The sequence below is a fragment of the Protopterus annectens genome, chromosome 2.part1, assembly GCF_019279795.1.
Source record: "Protopterus annectens isolate FY-2018-M chromosome 2.part1, PAN1.0, whole genome shotgun sequence".
In the NCBI taxonomy this organism is placed as follows: domain Eukaryota; kingdom Metazoa; phylum Chordata; order Ceratodontiformes; family Protopteridae; genus Protopterus; species Protopterus annectens.
In genome coordinates, this window is record NC_056729.1 from 610,991,691 (window position 1) to 611,017,483 (window position 25,793).

Genomic DNA, 25,793 nt, shown 5'->3' on the forward strand with positions numbered 1-25,793 from the left:
ACTATTTGGCTTACCATGTGCAGATGATGTTTCTCTTCCCATGGATGATGGTCCTGGAAGAAGTTTAGCAAAAGTTAAAGACAACATCATCACAATTAACAGTAACACAGGGGGTTAAAACTTTTTGCCCTTTATATGTCCATAACTATACTTTCAACAATAACTTGGATGTCAATTCCAACCTAAGCCCATGTGTAATCAATGAGAATTTGTTGTTAACCATAGCAATCTACAATTCCCCCTTACAAACCAATTTATTGTTAAACAGAACTAATGTACTGCTGTAAATATTTTACTATACAACAGTATTTAACAATTGTGATATATAAGCCTACCTGGAAGATCCTCCTGGGACATACTTGCTGTCCCTGAAACAGTAGCACCAATGTCAAGGACATGCTGTTCTGCACTTTCCAGAGAGCAGTCTGAATCCCTGACAGTGAATAGGAACTCTTCATTTGCTATTAGTGGTGGATTTGTAGCAGGCCCCCCAGCACCCATCTGATCATGGGCCAATCCAGCTGATCTCCTTTGTGCAGATGAGATCATGCCAGTGGCCCTATGGTGCACCTGATCATGTGTCCTGCTCTGGCCACCTACTGCATTCACATCAGCAACTATCTGCTGCCATATTTGCATTCTGTCTGACATAACCCCACGTCCCCTCTCAAGCAGAAAGCCACTATGTCGCCTAAAAGCTTGCACAATGACCTGATTCTCAGGGTCACTGAAGTGGGGGGGGGGTTCATGGATTGAGACACTTCGATGCCATAGTCCGATGTGACCTTAAACACAACAGAAGGATAATACACATAAATATCACATAAATAAAAAAAATGCCTGGTTCCAGATAAAATAAAAAAGGTAGCATTTCACTATTACCCAGTGGAGAAACATAAAATGGTCAAAATATTGAAATATGAAAACCAAGAATTATGTGGTTGTAACTTATTACACTAAAGGCTGGATGCAAAACAAGGCAGGGAATAATAGCAACATATCCTTGTTCATGCCAAAACAGAAATGCAACTTTGCTCCCCCACCCCTAAAAGAACAGGTAAATAACACATTTTGCTAACAAACCATCAGTGAAATATGAAAAGCTCTATCAAAAGAACTTTCCCTGACACATGTATACAGATTTAATATAGAACATTTTATGTTAAGCTATTGCCAATCATGTATACCTGTGAAATGCCCTGATAAACATGCTTATGCCATCAGTAGACTTCTAAGTAATGCATACAGATCAAAATAGCATTTGACAATAAATATAAATATATATAAAGCAGATTTATCTTAATGATATTTCAGCGTATGCAGTATACAGCTGAAAACGCAAGCATACCTTCTCAAGGTCAGTAGTCTTCTATGCAGATATATCAAAAATAATAGCCTCTTCTGTGTTCTCCAGCTAAACAAGTCCCTCGTCTTCGGGTTCTCTAGCTACACAACTGTTGCCTTTTTATGATGTAGATTCAGGGCTCTAAGTATGGTAAATATGCAAATGAGGTATGAACTCATTAGAATTGCTGAATCCCAAGTATTTGGCTCTGTGTATCAGATGTAAACATAAGTGAGGAGTTCATCACCCACCAGAAGATGACAGGGTTGGTGCATAGGGTTGTGCACTGCACCATTGGTGCATGCCTATGCTGAATGGAGAAGTTGCTCTCCCTCATGGTAAGTATGAGGAGAAGATCTCAAGCACTGAGGAGAAGATCTCAAGCACTCCAGCTGCCAGTGGAGTAAGGGGACATTGATGACAGTCCAGTGGGTGAGAACTGGATTCTCACTGTCTCCATGTTTGATGGACATGAGCCTGGGTTGTCCCTCCTCACCCAATCATGGTGTTCCCCAACCTTTTGTGTCCCTCACCATCCCTGTGTCTTGTCTTGTTTGTTTGCATTTGCTTCTTCACCTGCCCAATTTACCTGACCCAGAAATACCAATGTCCCTTAGCCAGCATTCCTCTCTTATGGAATTAAAACAAATGGGCACCTGTTCCTGAAAAAAAATATTGTTCCATACATAGCTCTCCATTTCACACATGCATCTTGACACATTTGATTCGGTCCAATTGTCTATACAACATGATTACATTGTTGTCACCCCTCTTTCTGGAGATGACAGTCCAAATTCAGCTAATATTCTGCACATATTTTCAGTTTACACTGTTGAAGAAATGGATAGCTATGGTTCTTTTCTACCTCCCTCCTGCACATTCCTGTATTGCATTTCCTTCACCACTGTCCTATGTACCCCATTTTAACATCTATAATCTGGTAAAAAAATAAAATCACACAAAACACACATTAGTACCAGAAAAAGCAATGAATCCCTTCACTTTTTGCCTTCTGTGTTTGCACGGAATTTGGCATCAGGCACCAATGCCAAACGATGGTAAGCAGCTCTACAATGCTGCAGTTACCTATGCACAATGCTGCTTAACCCCATTGGGCTAGGTCAACACACAGTAACACATTTTGAATGTGCTATGAAGAATAATGTTATTGCATTATCACTGTTTATTTAAAAGTATTAAATACACCTGGATTCAAACTCAGTATCATCTGGGCTCAAACAAATAAAACTCTCTTGGTGTCCAAATGACCCAAACATAAAAGGAAGCCACAGAAAACTACACAAATGCAAGGGCTCAAAAAGAAATCTATCAATGCATTTACATCTGCTGCCACAGAATCAGCTAAGCAGCATGTGTGTTTCATACACTCAGTACTAACTCTCAGAATTTTAGTAATGAGGCTTACATTTGTGCACTGTTTAACTATGTGCAAACAGAGAAAGTAAAGGAAAAGTCTATTTCGCATGCACAAACACCTTGCCTGCCATTGTGCAAACCCACTGCTCACTGCTACACTATGCAAAGTCACTATTATCATGTATTAGTGCTATTTACGGTCCATTTACTCTTCATGCCATGAACCTACACATAGATACATAACAAACTGAAGGCCCTATCTAACAATATGTCACATATTTACAATGCAGCCATATGTTGCCTCCCCCATGCACTGCAACCCTGGCCTCTCAGTACTTGTTCACAAATATATTGACTACACTACATAAATAAATAACAAATGTTATTTGATATGCAATGCACATCAGTCTGGTAACATGCAGAATTAAAACTCTTCATGGTCAACCATGCCTACACATCCATTAACTGAGCCAGGGAACTATTGACCCATAAGTCTAACCAACCTTATCTGCAAGGCTATGTAAAGAATCATCATGCACCTTATCTACAAGGACATAGGTGACCTTCAAAATGTTGACCTGACCTAGTTTGGTTTCATCAAGGGTAGATCTTGCTTATTAAACCTAGTGGACTTCTTTGAGAATGTCACCAAAGGCCTGAATGAGGCAAAACAGTACATACTGCCTATCTTGATTTAACCAAGGCCTTTGACACTATCCCCCATTCAGGTATTCTGGAGAATCTCTCACATCTGTGGATTAACTCATACATTACTAAATGGTTAGCCAACTGGCTCACTGACAGAACACACACTGTCAAAGTTGGGGAGTCCACCTCCACCAGCGGACCAGTTGCCAGTGGAGTACCACAAGGATCTGTGCTGGGCCCGCTAATGTTTGCAAACTATTTCTCTGAAGTCCAGATAAAGGTAAATGGCCTGTGGCTTACCAAGTTTGCATATGACTGTAAAATGGCTGCAATCATATACAGTCCCCCAACAATGTTAATATATTAAAGAAAGGGCTGAGACAGACAAATGATTATTGCCAAACTCATGGAGTGATAATTCATGCAAAAAATGCCTCATTGTCCCCTTTGGCAAGGATGTAACTTCTACTAATTATGATATAGATAGCACCCCTCTAAGCTCAAACTCAGTAGTGCAAGACTTGGGAACACAGGCTGATAGCAATCTAAACTTTGATCATCATGTGTCCATGGTGGTAAGAAAATAATTCTACATTGTACACTTCATAAATAAGGGCATTGCATCCAAGACTAGTGAGGTCATATCTCCGCTGTACTTGACCCTTATCGGATGAATAATTGAGTATAATGCTCCCTTCTGTATGTACCTCACCAGACACCTGCAACAATTGGTAAGACCACAGAGGTTTCTAACCAAGAGAATCCATGGCCTGAGAGCCCTGTCACTGTACTCCATATCATACAGGCTGCTGACCTGTGCCTGGCCTACAGAGCAGTCTCTGACCCTGCCCTAATGGAAATGCTGCACATCCGCAAATCGAATGAGACAAGAATAACTCACTCCAGGGATCTCAATCTAGCCTATGACATAAACAAAACATGCTGAAGAGACAGATATATCTCCCAGTGATTGATTATTCTCTGGAAACACTCCCACTCCATATGAAGCAGAGCTCCTCACTAACCCTATTCAAGCACAACCTTGACAACTGGCGGGTGACAGTTTACAATGTCCCTCATGGACAGGGGTAGTCAGTGCTGATCACAAAATCACACTGGTAACAATGACCATCTAAATATGGTCAATGAGGTTACTCGAGTTTTAACATTGCTCGGCTTGTAAAGGCCCTAGGACCATTAGCCTAGTAACCTCCTATGAACCTATGAACCTCTGCAGGCCTCCCATCATCTTCTCAACAACATCCATTCTGATGTCATCCAAAATAATTCCCCTGCAGCCTTGTAAAAGTCAAACTTGTGCTGTAGCACTTGCATCAAGTTCCGAGAACAGATCCCTGGGGTACACCAATGGTGCCAGCTCTACTGCTACAGGTTTATTCACTATCTTTCACAGTATGCATTCTCTTGGTGAGCCAGTTGGTTACACATCTGGTTACATAAGGGTTAATCCCCATCTGGGAGAGTTTCTCAATGAAACCTGCATGGGGGATTCTGTCCAAACCCTAGGCCAGATCACAATAGGCAGTAAACACTGTCTTACCTTCATCCAAGCATATCACACAGAATCAATGGGCTGTGACAACATCACAGACCACCTATAGCATGACTTAGCACATACAACTTTCTGACATGGTTGAGTACACACTTCAACACACCCTCCACATAAACTATGTTCCCATAGAAGGGTGTACATCAATATGCATCCAACTTAGTTGAGGTGGAAAAGCACCTGGTGCATGCATGTATCGACACATCTTGACTCTCCTCATCCATGAGATAGACCAACATGTCATCACGGACCTCTTCTAAATGTACACTAGTAATATGCCGCTGTGTGCAACAGACCTGTGAGAGTTGTTAATAGTAACTCATGTCTGTTACCTCTGTTAGATGTCCTCAAAGAGGTCATTGAGGGGATGCATGACGACAACACTATCATCCTTTTGAACTTGACAAGACCAAGGCATTTGACACAAATCAGCTCTGAGGTATTCACTCAACACTGTCAGATGTGGCCATAAACACCTATATCACCAAGTGGGTAGACCACTGAATCACATACATGGCATTTAAATATGTTGATATGTGTGAAGTGACCTATATCTTAGGTCCAGTTATCAGGTCCATACATCAGGGCTGTCTGCTAGGCCCTCTCCTGTCCATTATTTAAGTCATAGATGTCACAAATGACACATACATGTCCAGATAGCTGTCTGAAGGACTACAGATTGTGGGCAATCATTGACTCCAACTGTGATATTAGTATAATACAGACAGTATCAACACACACCAAAGATTGCTGCCACAGCCACGACAACACCTGTGATGAAATAAAAACATGGGGGATTTGTTATGTCATGAAAATAAATCCACAACCCAAGGATAATGTAAACATCACACCCTATAAGCAGACTAATAACTATGTGACCTATGTCCTGGGGCAGATGATATATGGAACATCCACCTGCATGTGGCCAAAGAGCTGACTACTCCCTTGTAGGTGACACAACTACTGCATATGTGAAGGACATCCACATCAAAGGCCAGAATACCTCCATAGTTCACAGCTTTCATCACACCTCCCTACACATATTCTAGTGTACCACCTTTGCCACAGTGAGCTATCACACATCATATTGGCCATACCTAGGTATTCTTTTGGTTACATAAACATTACTGCCTGATGGTGCAGAGCCCACATTAAGTTGTTACACTAGATGCATGTGTGATACCTGTTCTGGTGATGTGCATAGTACAAACATAACTTTCTGACAACATTGATGGCAGCATGGATAACATTCATGACAGTGTGGATTCTGCTCTCTCTCTCTCTCTCCATATATATATATATATATATATATATATATATATATATATATATATCTATATCTATCTATATATATATATATATATATATATATATATATATGTATATATATATATATATATATATATATATATATATATATATATATATATATATATATACCATGCACACCAGTCAACTAGCCTGTATTAATCATAATGCCACATACAGGTACAGCAGTGCCCTTTGTAACACCTCCAGTAGATGTTACAGTGTCAGGATGGTGTGACTGATTACCCTCATAGATTGCTGACATGTCATAATAGTCGTACCAGTGTGTTGGTGCAGAACCATCTCTGATCATTCAGAATCACATACGTTATGTCAGAGACATTAGTATTATTCTATTGTCCAGGATTGTATGTGCTTCTTTTACTGTTGCCATCAGCCTTTACCTCTGCCCCACTTGCTGGAGACCTCTGTTGAGTTTACACTCCTATTTAGGCAAATCAGTTTGAACAGCTTCACAATATGCTCCCTACCCTAATTGTACATAACATCCCTGATAGATGTCCTCTGCATTGTTCATGTAAGGATGCTTATCTCACAAAGTCATCTTGCCAATTGTTATGTCATCTAGTGTGACAGTCGCATAATACACATTTTCACTGTGCAGTCCGTACTCTACCATATTGATATGTGACCGGTGTTCCTACTGCAACTATCTTCCTTTGACATACCCTCATCTGCTGTATGTTAGGTTGTTTCACCTGTCCTCTTTCCCTGTGTTCATTCCTACAATTCATCTATGTGTCTCTATTAAATGCACACACTTCCCCTGTGTGTTTATTTTACATGGCAGTACATGTACCCTTACAGATCATTTACACACCTTCTGTACAGAATGCCTGGAATGGGATTTCACAATACTCTACACTGTATACACTATCCTGTACTGTGTTTGGAACATATGCATAACTGTATGTTAAGCCTTGGTAATCACTGTGGCAGACCATGCAATCCTGCTAACTTACTGTGCTCTGAGGTAACCAGGTTCACTATCCATGTTGCTTTACACAGTTTTCTGGTCAGCAACACTGTTGCCAGCCATGAGATCATACTTGTTTACATTTAAAAGTGGTGGACTGCATGAATATGTAATTAGAACTGCTGCTCCCAGAGCATTACTGATTACACATGTAAACTCTATGTAGGCTTCACATAAAGCCTACATGGAGTTTACTGAATCCCAGGGCTTATTTTTTACCTGGTAAGCAATATCTTTGTTTAAATAATAACTTTAATTTTCTCTTGATTCTCTTCACAAATTTTCCATTTTATCACATAATATTCTATATTGTTCTCTTCCAAATCCTTTAATGCAGCTATACACATTGTTTTATAATTAGTTTTTCCCCACTTTTTTTACATCTGATTGCCATTCTAAAAAAAAACATTTTTATATTTTTTTAAAAGCTAGCCGCCACTAATTTTATAATGTAATCTAGTAGAAATGTACTATTTCCATAATTGTATACTTATTTTTTTCCATTTTGTCCCATAATTTCTCATTTTTTTTTATTAATTTTCCAAAACTAATAATACTCCTTATTTGTCTGTATCTCTATCCATATGGCTGACTGATTTGAAAAGCCTGTTCTAAGTTTCTCTCCCTTAGCTATATTTAAACCTTGTGATATAATAAAATATTCTATTTCAGTCTTATATACACCTTGACTATATGTCCATAAATTATTATTTCAAGTCTTTAAATTGCCACATTTTATAACTTCACAAATTTCTTAAAAATCATTTCTTCTCTTCTTCTTTTTTCCTCTCAGATCATAATTAATATCTCTCATTTATATTATATTCATGTTAATTACTGCATAATCCAAAATTTTATGAAATAAATATTGTAGCATAGGCATAAAATACTGTAATTCTATATACCTGATTATGCCATCTAAGATCTACAATAGTTAATCTTCCCATCATTACCAATGTTACTTTCAATATTTTCACTGACTGCCTACAAAATACAGCTGTGCCTGAACATAGTTCCTTTCCTAGGTTCCATAATGTATCTCCTCCCCCAAGTTTCTTTCTTTGTAATCTCTCTTCTTATGTCAAAAATCTTACATCTTCCAATATTATTATGTTGACATCACAACTACTACACCAATTTAAGATGACTATTCTTCTACTTATATGTTTAATACTATTTACATTTACTGAAAGAACTGTAAAATTGCCATGATGTCTATGTTGTAGCTTACCAGAAATGTTGTAAATGTGGAGTATTTATCTCATTAGTATTATCCATTTGCTTTCTTTTGCTCTTCCACTTTTATCTCTTTAAACTTTCTTTTTCTGTCTCTTACTGTTTTGCCCATATCATTCTTTTTTCCTGTCATTTTTTTTTTCATTTTATATCTCCATCACTTATTTCAGATCCTTCTATATTATATTCAGTTTCATTTTTCTCTTTCTCCTTATCTTTACTTTTACCCTGATCTTGTTCCTTACTTCCTCTTTATATTTTATTGGGGCTGTTTCTTCTTCCATATAAGATCCTTGCTTTTGTTTTCTTCTTCTTCTTCTTCCTTTTTCTCTAGATTACAATCCATCCATGATTGCCCAATTTTGCTATATTTATAACATTTCAGTTCACACTTTTTTGCATCTTGACCTGTTTCCCTACAAATATAACATTTCCCCTTATCACAGTTACTTATCAAATTATCATCTTTTCCACAGAAAAAAAAACGTTATAGGTTGTCCCCAATATTTCACAACACCCCAATTACCTTCTACATTTATCATAATGGGGATATGATTTTTTTATTTCACCATTTTCAATATGACAGTCCCCTCTACCAGTCCATAATCCTCTTTTATCATAAACTTTGCTAAGGTCCATAACTTCTTTACAAATTTGCTTAAATGTCTGTTTAAAAGACAGGATTCAATAAAATCTGTGCAGGCCCCATGTAAAACCTACATGGAATGTACCCATGTACACAGCCACAGTTCCCCCTCAGCAGTCTGCCATGCATATTAACCATGGCGAGCTGAAGAGGGCGATAACAGTAACATGGATATTGAATCCATGAAAGCAGTAGTATAGAGGCTGTCCCCTACATGTGGTCTGTCCAGGAAACTCCTGGACAGATGGTATGCACAGGACAATAATCTTTTTAATGTACTTTGCTATTGTATAAATATGTTTTAATTTTAATTTTTTTTAATCTCCGTGTTTGCGCAGTGTGGCACGGTGCTTAGAGATGCCAAGCTGTGCTTACACATACACAGCTGACACCTGCCATAAATCTAAAAATAGAAACTGTATGTAATCCTTTTTTTTAACTGCCCATTTGATTGGTGTGGTGCTTGGCGATATCGAGCTCTGCTTACACATACACAGCTGACACTTGCCAGACATCTAAAAATAAAAAATGGATGTAATCAATCTGTTGTGTTTTTTTAATGCCCACTTGCATGGCACTGAGCAGTGCTAAGCAATGCTAACAGGCACCTTAGTAGTATATGTGAAAATATACTGGTCTTCTCACTATCCAAGTGGCTAAATAAGTTGAGTCATGACATACAATCTAGTAGGTCCTGAGTATGAGTCCTGAGCAGTCATACCTTTTTAGATCTATTTTTGTCAAAATGCGTGAGGCAACCTAAAGGCTGGTTTAATTCAAACACAAAAGTTATTATATTTAGAAAAGCTGCGCAATGCTAATCACTGCTTAAACATGGCCAAAGGCTATTCCTGTTTACGCATTGCTAAGCTCCACTTAACTACAGTTGTGTGAGTTTGCATGATGCTCAGCTTCATTAAAATGGTTTGCGTGATGCTAAGCAACGTGGCCCTTTTTTGAAAATTATAGCATGATGTGTAAGGGTGGGAATGCAGCCTATATTAAGGCCAATAGGTGGGAATTTCACATTATTCATTGGAGTCCTCACTTGGCTATTCATATGCCTGGTGGCACTGGAGAGGGAGCGCACTTTCAGGTGCAGAGGTGGGGTATGCAGGAGTCCAGATTGTTTGCTGGACTATTTGTGAAAAACTATGAACCCCAGCTTCTGCAGAGTGATTACCAGGGCTCAGAATGCAAGGCTGAAGCCTGGGATCATTTGGCTAGTAATCTTACCAGTGCTATTTGTATCATCCCCACTGGTGAGCACTGTCATCACCACTACGATGACCTGAAGTGGAGAAAGAGAGGAACCTTGGGCACCTAGATCCAAGAAGCTTGGGCTGGGCAGATCCCACAGATATGTAAGTATGTTTGCCAGTACTTTAGTAATATACAACCTGAATCCATGCAAAACTACTATGCATAATGGTGTTCTTCTCTTTCAACAGCTGCAAATGAATGGGCTTGCAATGTCCAGTCCTATGCAGGGCATCTGGAGAGGATGAGGTGAGAGTATGGTAAGTAGGGGAAAAATGTCTGATAAATGTAGTGCAATACCCACAGTGAGGTTCAAGTCTGTGTTCCAGCCAGTTTGAGTGAAATAATGCTGCTATTCGTCCCACTCCAGGAACAAGGTATATGGGTAAGGTAGTTTATGTTATGGGAAGATATCCATGTATATAAGTGCCAGATTTTAAGGAACAACATCAATAACGTTTAAAGCAGGATTGTGCTTTGGTAAGTAATCTGTTCAAATAACTGTGCAGTATGACTGTATTCACTGCATGCGTGCTCTAATCTGACACCAGTCAACTGTTAAATTAAGTGCACATTTCCCCTGAAGTCACAGTTTGCGAGTTTTACTCCCATGCCAGCCAACTAAGACATCACAGGCTAACTAGTCTACTTAATGTACACAAACATGCCTCTCAACTGTCATGATTTTTGGAATGTAATGACAAGTGCCCCATCTGTCTGGTCCTTATTTAGCAGATAAATGACATTACTTGGAATGAAATTTAATTGCAAATCCATTTAGAGAACACCTTGATAGTAATGTATAAGCACAGTATGTGAAACAGCTCCCTGTAGTTGTGTACCTGTATTGTACCTGCATTTGTTAGTGCTTGGCCCATACTATCCCATGTTAACAGGTTGAGAGGTATGTACATGAAACATCATCTATACAAGAACTGGAGTCATTGTACTCACAACTGACACTGTGAATATTTAATACAGCATACAGTAATTGAAACTGTAGACTCGTTTAAGGACCTGGGTATATGGGTAGATTCAGCTATGAGTTTTTCTAATCATATCAACCAATTGGCTAATGATAGTTATAGAACTATAGGTTGTATAAAACGATTTATTAAGTCTAGGAAATCAAATATAATGAAGTCATTGTTTGTTAGCTACATTAGACCCAAACTTGAGTATGGAATAACAATATGGAAACCCTATAGGAAAACAAGCATGAATAAACTGGAAAGAGTACAGCGGAAATATACTAAGGGCATCCATGGATGTGAAAATCTAAGTTATTATGAAAGACTAAAATATCTGAACTTGTACAGATATTTAAGAGGAGATCTTATTCAAGTATATAAGGCATTTAGGGACAACTACTTCTGGGAATTTTTGGGGTTATCAAAAATTACTAGAGAATCATCAGATAACCTGTGTAGAAGATTCTATAGGAATGAGAAGTGTACTAATTGGTTCTCTGACAGAGTAGCTGAAGCTTGGAACAGACTACCAAATTAAATTAAAGCAAGTACTAGTTTAGATATTTTTAAGAACAGCCTGGACATTTATTATGGGAACAAGTGTTCTGGCATATTAGCAAGCTAGAAGGGCTTTAATGCCCGTGCTTGAAACATTTGTATGTATGTATGTATGTACTGCACTCGCAACTGACACTGCACACCTGTAGAAGAATGTATTATTAGTCTGTGTAGTAATATCAGCTGCGAGGCTACTAATGGTATGTTTTTCTCTCTCTGCCCACCCCTTATTTTCTTTAATGTATTAATGTTATTTATTATTTTGATTTCATTTTAATACAGTCTTTTAAATTAACTGTTAAGTTGGCCTTGTAGGTTATTTCATACTGGTTTGCTGTTAATATATTTACCATTATGTCATTTACTGTTGTGTTCCACATAATATACCTTAATATGTATTTTGATTAATCAATATTATCTTCCATTATGCTAATACTAGCATTTGTTTGGTAATTACTTATACTACCTTACGTTTATATTTAATTTACTACAGAGCGACAAGTTAGGCTTGTGCCAGGAGATTCACCTACCTTGTCTCCCTGGCCATGGCACTGGGGCACATCACATCTGGGCAGCAGCCTGGTGGTGTCCACTCTGCTGCTCCTGCACTACCTCTGGTGTCAGGTAGTTCCACCCCACAGGCTGAGGCTGGGTCCCCCTCTGGGAGTGGAGGTGGAGGGAGTGATATTGTCACCCATGATGAACTGCCACGTATGGTGTGCAGGGTGATCCATCAAACTGTCTGAGCACACTGCAACTGGATGGAGGGCATGCTTGCCATCTTGGTGGAGCAGCCTCACCTTGGATGCCAGCCTCCACCACTGCTACCAAAGGGGCAGTGAAGGAGCAGTGCTGACAGTCCATTGGGTGAGGACTTGAGTCACAATGCTACACTGTGGATGCTCACGGGACTGGGATTCTACAATACCCTCCCCATCCAAGGTGTTCACCCCCCTCATGTCACATACCAACCCTGTCTGCTGTCTTGTCTGTCCACAAAAGCTTTCTCACCTTCCCAATGTACCTCCTCATGTACCTATGTCCCTTCCCCAACATTCCACTCTCACATTAAGAAATAAAATGGCCACCTGTCCCCAAATAAAAATATTGTCCCATACATAGCTCTCTATTTCACACACATGTCCACTGGACACACTTAATTTGGTCCAGTTGGCTTGACAATGTAGTTAGGTTGTCTTCAGCCCTGTCTGGAGGTGACAGTCCAAATTCAGCTTAAAAATCTGTGACAGCACACAGTTGTTGCTGATGAAGAAATGGATAGCTATGGTTCTTTCCTACAACAGCCCTATACATCCCTTACCTGCCTTTCACTATGTTTTTCCCCCTGCTTGCACCCCTTTTCACCACTGTCCTATCTCCCCATTTTTCTTTTCATTAAAGATTTTTTGCCACATCTGTTAGCTATGCTAAATAGCACTACACTGATATATGCTTTGGGACAATATTACTGACATTCAAAAAGTACACCTGCACCCTATTTTGGGCCCACAACCATCGCATATGCAGAACAGTGGATCATCTCACCAAGCCACACAGCTGCTAATTAAAATGAGTGTTTTAAGCAAAACATACTAAGGTTGTAGTTCCCATCATTAAGCATGTTTAAATGGTGCTGCACATCACACTGGTCAAATCAGCTATGAGATTCATACAAAAATAGTACTGTAATTAGAACTCTAGTACACAAATACATCACTATAAAGGCACACCCATACGTTAGACATAATTGAGGTATTTGATAGCAGGAAACTCTGCAATTATGTCTACAACATAGGTTCATAGGTTGGTACTGGGCTATCTGCCCAAAGACATATATTAGCCCAGCCACATTGTGCGGTATTCACCGCCCCTTTAGTAGTTCCCCAGACCCTTGTACTAGCAGCTAGTACCCTTGGCCCCTATCTAGTAGAGCTGTTGGTGTGATCCCCGGTGTGAACTATGTTATCCATCCACTTATCAAGGTTGCTCTTGAAGAGTGATAGTGAGGGGCTCTGTCTTATGTAGATCGGGACCCTGTTCCATAGTAAGGGAAGTCTCTGTGAAGGGAATCTATCCCTCCAGCATGTTCTATTCATTGTTGTGTTGAGGTTTATATCCCTAGAGTGTGTAGCTCGAGTAGATTTGGTTTTGTTAAGATGGAGCATGTTCAACAATTCTGGGTTGGACATGGCTCTGTACGTTAGGCAGAGATTGCCTCTGAGAAAGCGGAATGCAACAGAGAACAGTCTTAGCTTTTTCAATCGTGCTGCATAGGGCAACTGTTTTAGGCCAGTAATCCTCTTGGGTAGGTACCTCTGTGGTCTCTCCAGCTGCTGGAGATGTCTAGCCAGGTACATTCCAATTGGTGCATTGTACTCAATAATGGGTCTGATGAGGGAAGAGTAGAGGGACACCATTACATCCTTAGATCTTGATGCGAACCCTTTCATGATCAGATGGGTCACATAGAAGGATTTTCTAACCACTTTGGCAACATGGTTATCAAAGGAAAGCTGGCTATCTACTTGGGTCCCTAGATCCCTTATTTCTTCTTCAGATTTCAGGGGATTACCTCCTATGTTGTAGTTTGCGGGTACTCTGTTTTTTCCAAAGGGGATTACTACACATTTTTTTGCATTTAGCTTGAGACCATGGCTTTGACACCATGCATCAGTCTCATTTAGGCCCTTCTGGAGGATCTCCATGTCAGCTGGAGACTCTATTATAGCACCCAGTTTGCAGTCGTCCGCAAACTTAGTCAGCCACAGCCCTTCTGTGCTTGCCTGTACTTTTGAGAAGTATATGCCAAACAGGAGGGGCCCCAGGACAGAGCCCTGAGGCACACCACTCATTACTGGTCTGAATTTGGACATAGATCCCACTACTCTTACTTTATGGGATCTGTCTGAGAGCCAGTTTGCGATCCATCTTGTGACGTAAAGATTTATACCCAGGCCGGTGAGCTTATCAATAATACCTGAATGGGGAATGGTGTCAAATGCTTTAGCAAGGTCAAGGTAAGCCGTGTGGACCTCCTTTCCCTTATCTTATCTTACATGTAAGAACACACCAGATAAAACATTAATGGAAATGAGGCTTTAACTGGGACTCTGGTATACAAATACAGAACTCTAAAGCCACATATAATAATAGATGTAAGTGCAGTATTTTGTTCAGTGATAAGTACAACATGTAAAAATTCACCTGCTATAACAGTGATTCTGTAGCTCAGTTGGTAAAATGCATTGAAAATATAACTTCTTGGTACACATGGTAGTGGGTTCAAGTACAACCATGTCTACCAATGAAAATACATGTATGTGACCATCAATATTATAAAGTGTGATATGTATGTCTGTCTCATCACCTATTTATCCACCCAAAGCAGTACAGTTGTAACGTCGGCATCTATATTATGGGAATCAAGGCCTACAGATAGGACCACTCTCACCTACTCCTAGTACAGCAGGTAATGCAGTAGCTTGAATTCCCAGTGGATGTTGAAGTGTTTACTGAAACAGTGGTCCAGTAATATCACACTGCAGCCCACAATGTTTTGCTGGTGATATCACAGACAACCACAGCTACATAAGCAACATACATCTATGAAGGTTGAGCTAGACACAAGGGTTGCCAGCACACACTCAACAGGGGAATACCATGACATAGCACATGACTTACCAGTTGTCCAACTGCCTGACATCATGTTTAATATACACCTACCTGTTTTCTAGGACACACCAAGCATTTTGCTTTGCATTGTCTTACTGATACCATTGGCTGACAGACTTACCTGCCACACATATCTTACTTCCCAGTGGGTTGGGTACTCACATTCTGGCTCTACCTATACAACAAGGCTACCCCAGGTCCCACACTTACTCTTAAAGCTTGTTGTGCTGCAACGTGTTCACCCTTTCTGACTATGAATATTGCCTGCAGCATCATCTTCAGCTTCAGCCTGTAGCACACATGTGTATGTAAATAGTAGCTGCTACAGACATTCTCTCTGCCATGATGTAGTATCTGTCTCCCCCCCACACTATTTTCCAACCCAACATAGAGAAAGGGTTGTATTCTACATCGAGGCCTTATATCTTGTTCAGTCATTGAATTGGATTGGCTGATTATACTGCAGATCAGCTGTGCTGGCTGCAATTAGCATTTCAGAATCACATATTGGTTCAGAGGAAATCACTTGCTAATAGAGAACCATGTAAAAAAAAAGCCAACAGCTAGCTAGGGAAAACATTTCTGTATGAGAGTTACTTTGCATGGTCAACTCATTGGCACAGCATTTATATATCTGTACCATTCAGCAGAGGAGTATTGTACTCCATCAGATATGTAACCATTTTGTTTCCAAAATGATGCATATGTGTCCATGTATGAATGGTGATTACAGCAGTAAGCCTTGTGTGGAACTCTACTGCTGGAATGTCATTGATTTGCAGCTGGGTTACACCTACAGAGGAACTAGAGTACAGTACGACTAAAATGCTCTGTGTTAAATAGGTATATCACTCTCCTTGAAATATCATGTTGCTAGAGGTGGTAATACTACACTGCTATTTGTCAGGCACTGCTTGTTTTAGATATGATAAGGGGGTATACACATATGGGCCACAGCATAATTAACTTTTCTGTTGGTTGTTTGACCATACAAAAGCATCTGTCATGGCACAAGCAGGAATAGATGACTACTGCTACTATCCTATTCACATCCATACCCTTACTATGTTTGCATGGTGTCGAATATGAGATGTGTAACCAAGCAGTGATTACTGGTAGCCATACTTGCATAATGTGCCTGATCTATACATACAATGCCATATCATAATAATCCTTATGAGTACTGTGGAGATTAAGGACTTACCTTGCAAATGCAGCAGCTGACACAATCATAGTCCAAGGCTGATTCTGTCTGATATAAGCAGTACACAGCCAATACATGAGTAGGTACAGGATGCATGGGTTGCTTGCCATCATTTTTAATTTCTGTATGTGAGTAGGAGTAAAGTCTCAGTCCATAGAACCCTAGGTTGTCGGGGAATGTGCTATGTGTTGCCTCTTAGCCAAAGCCGGGGTGTACTAAACAGGCCTACATCTGCCTATAGGGACATCAGCAGGTGGTTCCTTTTCCAAGTCCTCCTGTGATTGTGGTTATGGTGACCTAGGCACTGGTAGGAGGCTGTGTATCCTGTCCCTTTGTTGCTCCTGCTCCAGCTGTTTCTGCAGGATCATATTGTGTAGCATAGAACATGCTGTGAATATATGTGCACATGTGCACACATACTGCAGAGCTCCACCATATATATCTAGGCATCAGAACTGTGACTTCAGCAGCCCAAACACATGCTCTGTGATGTTCCTAGTTTGTGCATGTGCCTCATTATGGCATTCTTCTGTGGGTGTGGGTGCATTTCTGATGGTTGTCATCATTCATGGTTCAGGGGCATAGCGAGCATCCCCCAGTAAATGGCTGTGTGGGATGTCCCCCCTAACAAACATCTGGTACAGCTGTGATGTGGGAAAGATGTGGGAATCATGATAACTCCCAGGGCTGCCAGCAAACACATTCAGGATAATTCCCTGGGCATTGCACATGACCTGGCAGTTGATGGAGTGGTACCCCATGCAGTTAACACAGATTCTACCCTACTCACCAGGTGGAGCCTTGATGTATGCATGGGTGCAATCTATGACACCCAGTACCTCAGGGTAGTGTACTACATGGTAAAACTGCTGCATATTGCTGGCCCTCACCTCAGGAAAGAGGAGAAAAGATATGTACTCACTGGCATGTGGTAGCATAGCATCCAGGAACTGGTGGAGTATCCTGGAGCCAGATGCCTGTGACACCCCCATCATGTCCCCAGTTAGTCTTTGAAATGTACTTGTAGCTAGTATCCTAATGACTACATATACCTTTGTTTCCACTGGGATGGGTTCTCCTCTGTTGGCTCTGTCTCTGAGTTCAGGGCGGCAGAGCTCAGTGAATTCTTGTAATATGTCCCTGTCCACCCTGTAGCAGTCTACAATCTCCACCTCATGTAGCTCCTGGAAGGTTATCCTGGCCCTGAACACTCTTCTCCTTCTCAGTCAAGGCTTATTGTCAGCAGCACCAACAACATTGACTTCAGCCTCTAGTACATGCAGATGTAGAATAGCTGCAGCAGCCCCTAGCATTATCTCATAAGTTAAAATTTCCAAGTCAGTACTCCAGTGCTTCAGAGTATGAACAGAAAATCAGACTGTAGTGTGTATGCATACTTTATATAGGTCTGCTGTAGGTCTACGATGTGTGATTGGCTACTTATCATGCATTTCTCCTGCCTAAATTGTAATTAACATCAGTTAATGACCCTACTTTAGTGCGTGGTGCAACACTATGCACCATGTCACTCAGCATAGATTATTTACTCCTAAATATTCATTGAAAGTATCTGCTTTCCATTCATTGCTGTCTACGTGATTACTGTCATAAGGTTACTGTGCCATGTGAACACATTCAGCTATGAGCTGCGCTGCACAGCATAGCTTATACAAAAGTCAACAATCAGTAATTGAATATATCCGGTTTTAATTACTTGCTGCCTACATCATCGCTGTGACCTGGGTGGTCTTTTTTGCATGAACATGCTCATTTGTGTGGTGCGCCACAGAAACACATGCACTGAGAATTAATAAATTACTAAAACTAACAGGACACACACCCCCTACTGGGATCCACATCCAGTGGAAATATCAGCATGGTGTAGGAGCATACATGAAAGGGATCTGCAGACACGGTTGCTATTTTTATCAATTCAACAAATTCACCTAATTTGCATACATATCTCTGCTGACACCCTGGTAACTACATGATTCATAGCCGTATGACCTAGGCAACAGCACCAATGCACCATTGTGTGGACCCAACGCAACATCCTATAATACATTTCTGACAAATATTATAAAATACTTTTTATTCCTTTATATTTTATTGTTCAGTTAGGCATGTTTGTACACAGTGGCACATAGGACAAACATGCCAAAATCAATAAAAAGAAATTATTTTTACATATTCCCTTGCATTTTCAGACATCAACAATGCATTTCCACACATCAGTGTATGTGATCTAACCACTTCAGGGGAGTTATGTCCATATTTGTAGACCTTTACACCCCCCTCTTTCCATGGACACTCCTGTATGTGGAAAATTGCCGCGTACACTATACACAAGGACACAGGGTCTACACGGATGCCTTTGGAACTTTCCTTGTTTGCGCATGCTTGAGTGCCACTAAATAGCACTTACTGAAACTAAAACTATTCATGCTCATGTTCACATTGTGCCACGATGTGTACACACAAAAAAAAATAATGTAGGCTTTTTTGAATTCCCCCCAAAGTCTATATTTCAACTTCAGTTTGAAATTGAATATGTATTTCCTTTTTTGTTTCTCTGTGAAATGTGTTAGCCACAGAAGAGTTCCATATATTAGAATTCTTTTCCTTTTCATACTCCCCAAAAAAACTTTCCAGAGCAGAACCAGTCAAAAATAATGTCATAAAATGTCTGTTTATGAATAAAAATAAAAGCTTTTACCTCATGAGCTTTCAATCCTAAGGGACCATTAAATTATCCCAAATGTCATAGCTGTGCATTTCTTTTTCTTTCTTTGTTCTGAATTCTTACCATGAATTTCCTTTAGTTGTTGATACTTCCCTTCCTCTGTTCATGTCTTATCACTTTCCATGCAGATTTCTTAACAGTCTTAGCATATGATTTCATTGTCTGCCAATCTTCTTTTAAAATGGCTTGCAATTCCTCTGATTGGATTTTGTCTATAATTTCACCACATGAAACATATTTTCCACTCTCCTGTTCACTCTGCAACAACAATTCTCCCAAAATATTGTTCCACAGCCCTCCTGACTGGCGGGTTGTAATAAAACATCCATCATTGTTTTGAGCATTTGCTTCCAATGAAACATGCAAACTTTGTTGAAACAGCTCCTCAGAATCTTATAATGCCTCCAAAAAACCTCACCAGTATTTGCCTCTGTACTATCCACCATATTGGATCTCCTTGAGTGCTGTTCTCCCAGCTGCCACTGTGCTAGGATTAGAACAAGCACTCTCCTAATGAGTAGGGGAAATTCCCTGATGCCCTGGTCAACTTTCTGATAGTAGTATAAATACCACAGCACCTATCAAAAAGAGTAGTGGAAATTCTGATATTCTGGCTAAATTTCCCAAAGTTATATAAATATAAGCCATCTTAAGAATTTAATCATATGTCATTTTAAATGTCTCAGTCACTAAAACTACAAATGTTTAAATTCTTCTGTTATGACTTGTTCACAGGTAGTTAAAATAGCATTCAGAAATTATACCTGTTTTGTTTAAAGTCCCACACATCTAAGAAAGTATTCAAATCCTGGAATCAGTTATTGTGAGCAGACATTCCCTTTTGTGTACTACTCATATCTCTTAACTGTCCTTATTTTTGCAGAATTGTTACTGATTTTGCTTTAAATGTTTCTCCTGTCCCTCATAACATTTTTGATTTCTGCAGTTGTCTTTAGCTTTTTTGGTTCACGTTTTTGATTTTCTGGTAAATTAATCATGATTACAGTCAATCACCAATGCCAGTCAGAGTTTTATACTTCTTATTGCTCAAAAAATGCATAGTGCTGTAACGTGTTGTTCTATTCATTTTTTAAGTGAATTAGGGTAATATGTAAAAATTGTTCCTGATCACCCCCCCCCACACACACACACACACACACACACACACACACACACACACACACACACACACACACACACACACACGCACACACACACTATTTTTGACTTTCTCTGAAATTCTTGACCAAATCAGTTCAAAGGTATGGTGCTACCCCCAAAACAATCAGATGTGAATTATTTATGTGCTATTGACAGTTTTTGTCTTTATTAGTAATGTTCTCCTTGGAGTGAGCTGGAAAGCTTGCAAGTGCATTCATAGCTTTGGTAGATCAACAGGTTGCACATTTAGCTTTGGTGCAGAAAGCTGTGGGTTCTGTTCTGACACCAGGAACTGGATTAATTTTCCAATACTGACACTGCAGTGGAGCATAACATGAGTGCTGTACTCCTAGGTCTACCATCCTTAAGATGGGACATTAAACCAAGACCCCATCTGCCTGAGTTGGTGGTAGCTCAGGCACATGTAAAATATCCCAGGGCATTTATCAAAAAGGGTAGGGAAAGTTCCAAAGTGTCCTGGCCACATTTCCCTTAGTCAGTATGAATACCATCTTGGGTGTCTCCTGAAAAGAGGCCATTGGTCTAGTGGGACTAACCCATACAAGAAGAGTTTAAATAATGGTTATTATTATATCCCAGCTATTTCATTATACCTTTGTACTCTTCACTACTTTAATGCATCAGAATCATCAAGTGGTCAATGTTATGATTATTATATCTCTCAATGTTCCTGCCACTATAAAGTGATCTTGGAGGTTTTTTCCCCATAATCCACTTTAAGCCCACTTTATATGAGTCATACTAGACATAAGGAAATCAGTGTTTCATCTTCCATGTAAATAGAATGATGGTAGTGTGAGTCATGGGTATCTTATACAACTTTTGGAACCTATTTTCATTCTCACTGTTTTACTCAAATTACTCCGATGTGTGTCCTCAGAGCAACATTGACCTCTTAGTTGTAGATGCTTAACAAAATAAAGTAGCTAACTGCATGTTTTAAGGCTTTCTAGTTTTTAGTCCAGTGATAATAGACCCTCTCCCCCATCCTTCCTGAGGTGTCAAAACTAACATTGTAACCCAGGAGCTGTTAAATGACCACTGTTACTTCTGATTCAAAGCACTTTTAATAGACATTTAAACTACTTTACTGTTCATCAATGTCTGCAGTGGAAAGATGTGTTTCAACTTGAATGCTGGGAACATGTTCTATATTTGCTTTAAAAATATTTCTTTATATTGCAGCACAGAACAAAATACCTCTCAAGAAGCCCAGAAAAGCCAAAAATAATGGTGTGTGTGGGGGGGGGGGGCAAATACCCAAACATAGAGACCGTTTTTAATTATTGCTCTTATAAATTTAGAAAGCTGTTAGAATAACAGATTTTGTATTAGCACACATTTTGAAGGATATGAAGGCTGAAACTAAAATGTCTGTTGTTATTTAATTACTTCAAATTCTCAGTGATTAGCCAGAAAACCACAAACTGAGGAAGAGACCAAAAATATGAGGTAAAATCCAGACATTCTGCAAAAATCTGAACAGTTCAGAGGCATGTGAAATAGCTATGACTTTGTTTGTTCTTGAATTTGGGTTAATGACATTTTTTTCTCTCTCAACCAAGACACAAATATCTTTGTGCATGGCATTTTCTAACCTCTGTTGTGTTGTTAACGACACCTTTGACTTGTTACACTGTAGCATACCAACACTTCATCAAAACCATAATCCCTTGAGCATGAAAATTTAGTAGTTTTTCCGTGCTGTGAACATTTGCCGGGGTTTGTAAGATTATGACATTCCTTGTTTTTTCAAAGGGAAATGGTCGTTCATTTTTAACAGTGGATTGTGGGTGAGTTGTTACCATGCATCATGTATTTGATACTTTATTGGCATGATTTTTTTTCACATGTCCTACATGCCCTACCAGCTAGGTACCTTGATCTGCCACTGCCAAGAAATAATATCTTTATTCATCTGCAATAGGCAGCTGGGACCATCAGTCTTTTAAAATAATTTTATGTGTCAGGAACTTACCACATATTGCGTTATTTAGTGAGTTTTATGAATCAAATTAATGTGGTTGTTGTATTAGGTGGTTAAACATTTTTCTGAACTTGGCCCATGAACACATTTTAATGACAGTAATTTAGTTTTTATTATTATTTCTTACAGACTATATACCCTTGACAAATGCAAAAATTGTCATTCACACAAATATGCCTGTAAACAAACATAAAAAAACAATGTATTATAAACTTTGGTCTGCATTCGCAGGCTATACTATTTTGGATAGTCATTATTCATTCTGAAATGTTATACTATACCTGCCAAGGTTGAATGTCATTAATTCTAGCCCTGTCTCCAGGAGAACATGTTTTGTTATTACCAGAACTGCATGAAATTATGTTGCTCAGTGCAGAGGCGTATGCATAAACTGCAAGATAAGCATGATAGGTGTAACTGAGATCATTTAATTCAAAATAATCAATGATTGTTTCATCTACCATTTCAATGCCTGTGCAGAATGCACTTTCAGTATTTATCTCATGTGGAGTTGCTGCAACAGAACTTTTGTTCTCCTGCCATTTACAAGCAAACACTTTCTCCCAGAATGGTTTCATAAAAATATCATCCTTGGATGTTGAAGGATTCAGTCCCCGGAGGAAGTTTTTAAAGCCAGGCATGGTTCCTGAGAAGGGAATGAGTCCTAAAGTGTTATTCATTATGATTCTAGCTTCCTTTGGTAAAAGACCCGGTGTGACTGTAAAGGCAGCTGTGAACAATAACACTTTCCCAGTAATGTCTTGTAAATAAAGAGCTTCGAGGAATGCCCTTGCATGGATTTCATCACTGTTTATAATTATAACATTTACTGTAGATATCTTGACTAATTCAACAACTTTCAAAAGTCGTTCCTTGGAATGCTGAACATGAACTCTTTCCATAAAATCAACACATGTTCCCAATCTTAAAATTTCCATTTTTAAATACTGGCCACCAAACTCACCCATCTCATTATCTATAGTTAAAATTCCTACCCACGTCCACCCTAAGTGCCAAAGTAACTTTGCAACTCCACTATCTGGAAACAGATAATTGGGTACAGTACGTAAAAAAGAAGGGAACTGGATTTTGTCACTTAAAGAAGAAATCACTGATCCATGGCTAATCTGTAAAAAAGCATATAAACTTAAGCGGGCTGACTTCAGAATCAGCAGGCATATTATGCAGTTTTATAAGAAATAAATGTATCAACATCCCACGGTAAACTGGTAATGGTGATCTACGGCATAACCTAATGTCATTTGGAAATGTCAGTATGTACTACATTTAAACTTACCTTGTACAATAACCATGTTCTCACCAAACATTTTCTATATACAAGTCATTTCCACTTGTAATCAGTGCTCTGTGTAATACATCCATCTGTTCATACATAACATTTTTCTAAAGTGCCTGTTCTGATGAGGATGGTAGTGATAGCAAGCTGAGCAGTAAAGACCAGACTTCCCTATTCCCAGCAATAGATTCCACTTCATCCTAGGTGATACCTACACATTTCCAGGCCAGCTCTGAGATATCATAATTTCACTGTATTCTGGGTCTACCTTAGAACCTGCTTTTCATGGGCTGAGCTTGGTACACCTAGGGGACATCCTCATAAGATGCTCATATCACTCACCTGGCTCATTTCAATCTTGAGAAGCAGTGGTTTTACTGCAAGGTATTTGGGGATTGCAGAGCTCCTTTCTCTGTCCTAGATAGTGAACTGTGCCATCCTAAAAAGGAATGTCATTTCTGGTGATTGTTTCTGTGTCTTTATTGTTTTAGTCACTACTTAGATATTATGGCCATAGCTGAGAGTAGAGACATAGACTGACTGGACCATTTTAATGCCTGCAGTAATGCTGCATTTGCATCCATCTATTAGCCAATCTCCTGATCCCTTCTACCCTTACTCATGACACCCAGCTTACAGTCATCAGCAGATTGCTCAGCCAAAAGTCATCTATCTTGGCCTTTTCTTCAGAGTAAAATATTCCAAACAGGAGAGGTCCCAGTACTGAGCCCTTTGGGACACCACTAATAATAGTCCTCTTGGTGGAAATGGATTCCACCATCCTAGGTTCATGTGTCCTATCTTTGTCTATAATTCCTGAGTGAGATACTGTGTAAAATGTCTTTGCCAGGTCAAGGTAGGCAGCATGTACCATTTTATCCTTGTCCATGGCTCTAGTGTCCTTCTCGAAGAAATCTACCAAGTTAATTAGGCATGACCTGCCCTTGATAAAACTGAAACTGGATGGGGCCAGTGTTTGCAGAGTTCCCGTGTCTTTCTTTATCAGGTTCACAATAATTCTTTCCATGGCATTCCATATTAGATTAGTCAAAGTATCAGTCTGTAGTTCCCTGGGTCTGTTGATGGTCTGCCTTTGTGTAGAGTGATGACCATTACAGTCCTCCATTCCCTAGGGATGAAGCCTGTCTGGAGGCTGTGGTTGAATAGAGATTCTAGCTGGCCCTGACAGGTCATGTTTCAAGCTATTTAGTAGGCATCCTGGGATATTATCAGGACCCAATGAAGCAGTGTTTTTAGCTATACAGGGTGAGTGAGGACTTGTTCTTTAGCGGTAGTTGGGAGAGAAATGGTAGCCGGCATTTCCTGAGTGGGAACTTGGGGTGAGAAAGGGGCGAAACTGGAGCTAAATCTATTGGCTACACCCCCCAGTTCAGTATAAGAATTTCCATTTACTATTAGTTCAGCACACTGTTGGGTGCTCCCTTAAAGTAGCATACATAACTGAAAAATGCATTATGATTATCCTTAGCCTAGGAGGTTATTTTTGCCTCAAAGTTGGCTTTGGTGGACTTGATTAGTCCTCAGAGTAGCTTGTTTAGACAGATGAGGAAGTTTTTTTTGCATAACCCTTCCTATTTTTGGACAGGATTTTCTTTCTTTTGTTGTACAACTTATTTATACTGGGGGATCCACCAAGGGGGCTTGTTTTGGATTCTGTTCTAAGTTTATTTTGGTTTGGTACTGCTGTTTCTATACAGCTATTTACATGCTTACACAGGATTTCTATAAATACTCCCACGTAGACCACTATGTTCTCTGAGTTTTAGGAGCC

The 25,793-nt window shown here is 39.5% G+C and overlaps 1 protein-coding gene across 1 annotated transcript in view; it reads right to left on the minus strand.

Annotated features, from left to right (window-relative positions):
- The window catches only part of LOC122794875 (extracellular calcium-sensing receptor-like), a 338,203-nt gene that overhangs the window by 235,831 nt on the left and 76,579 nt on the right, over positions 1-25,793 (minus strand). The window contains exon 2 of the mRNA XM_044063474.1: positions 22,986-23,831. Within this exon, the coding sequence (XP_043919409.1) occupies positions 22,986-23,831 (846 nt within the window). The remainder of the gene's footprint in view (positions 1-22,985; positions 23,832-25,793) is intronic.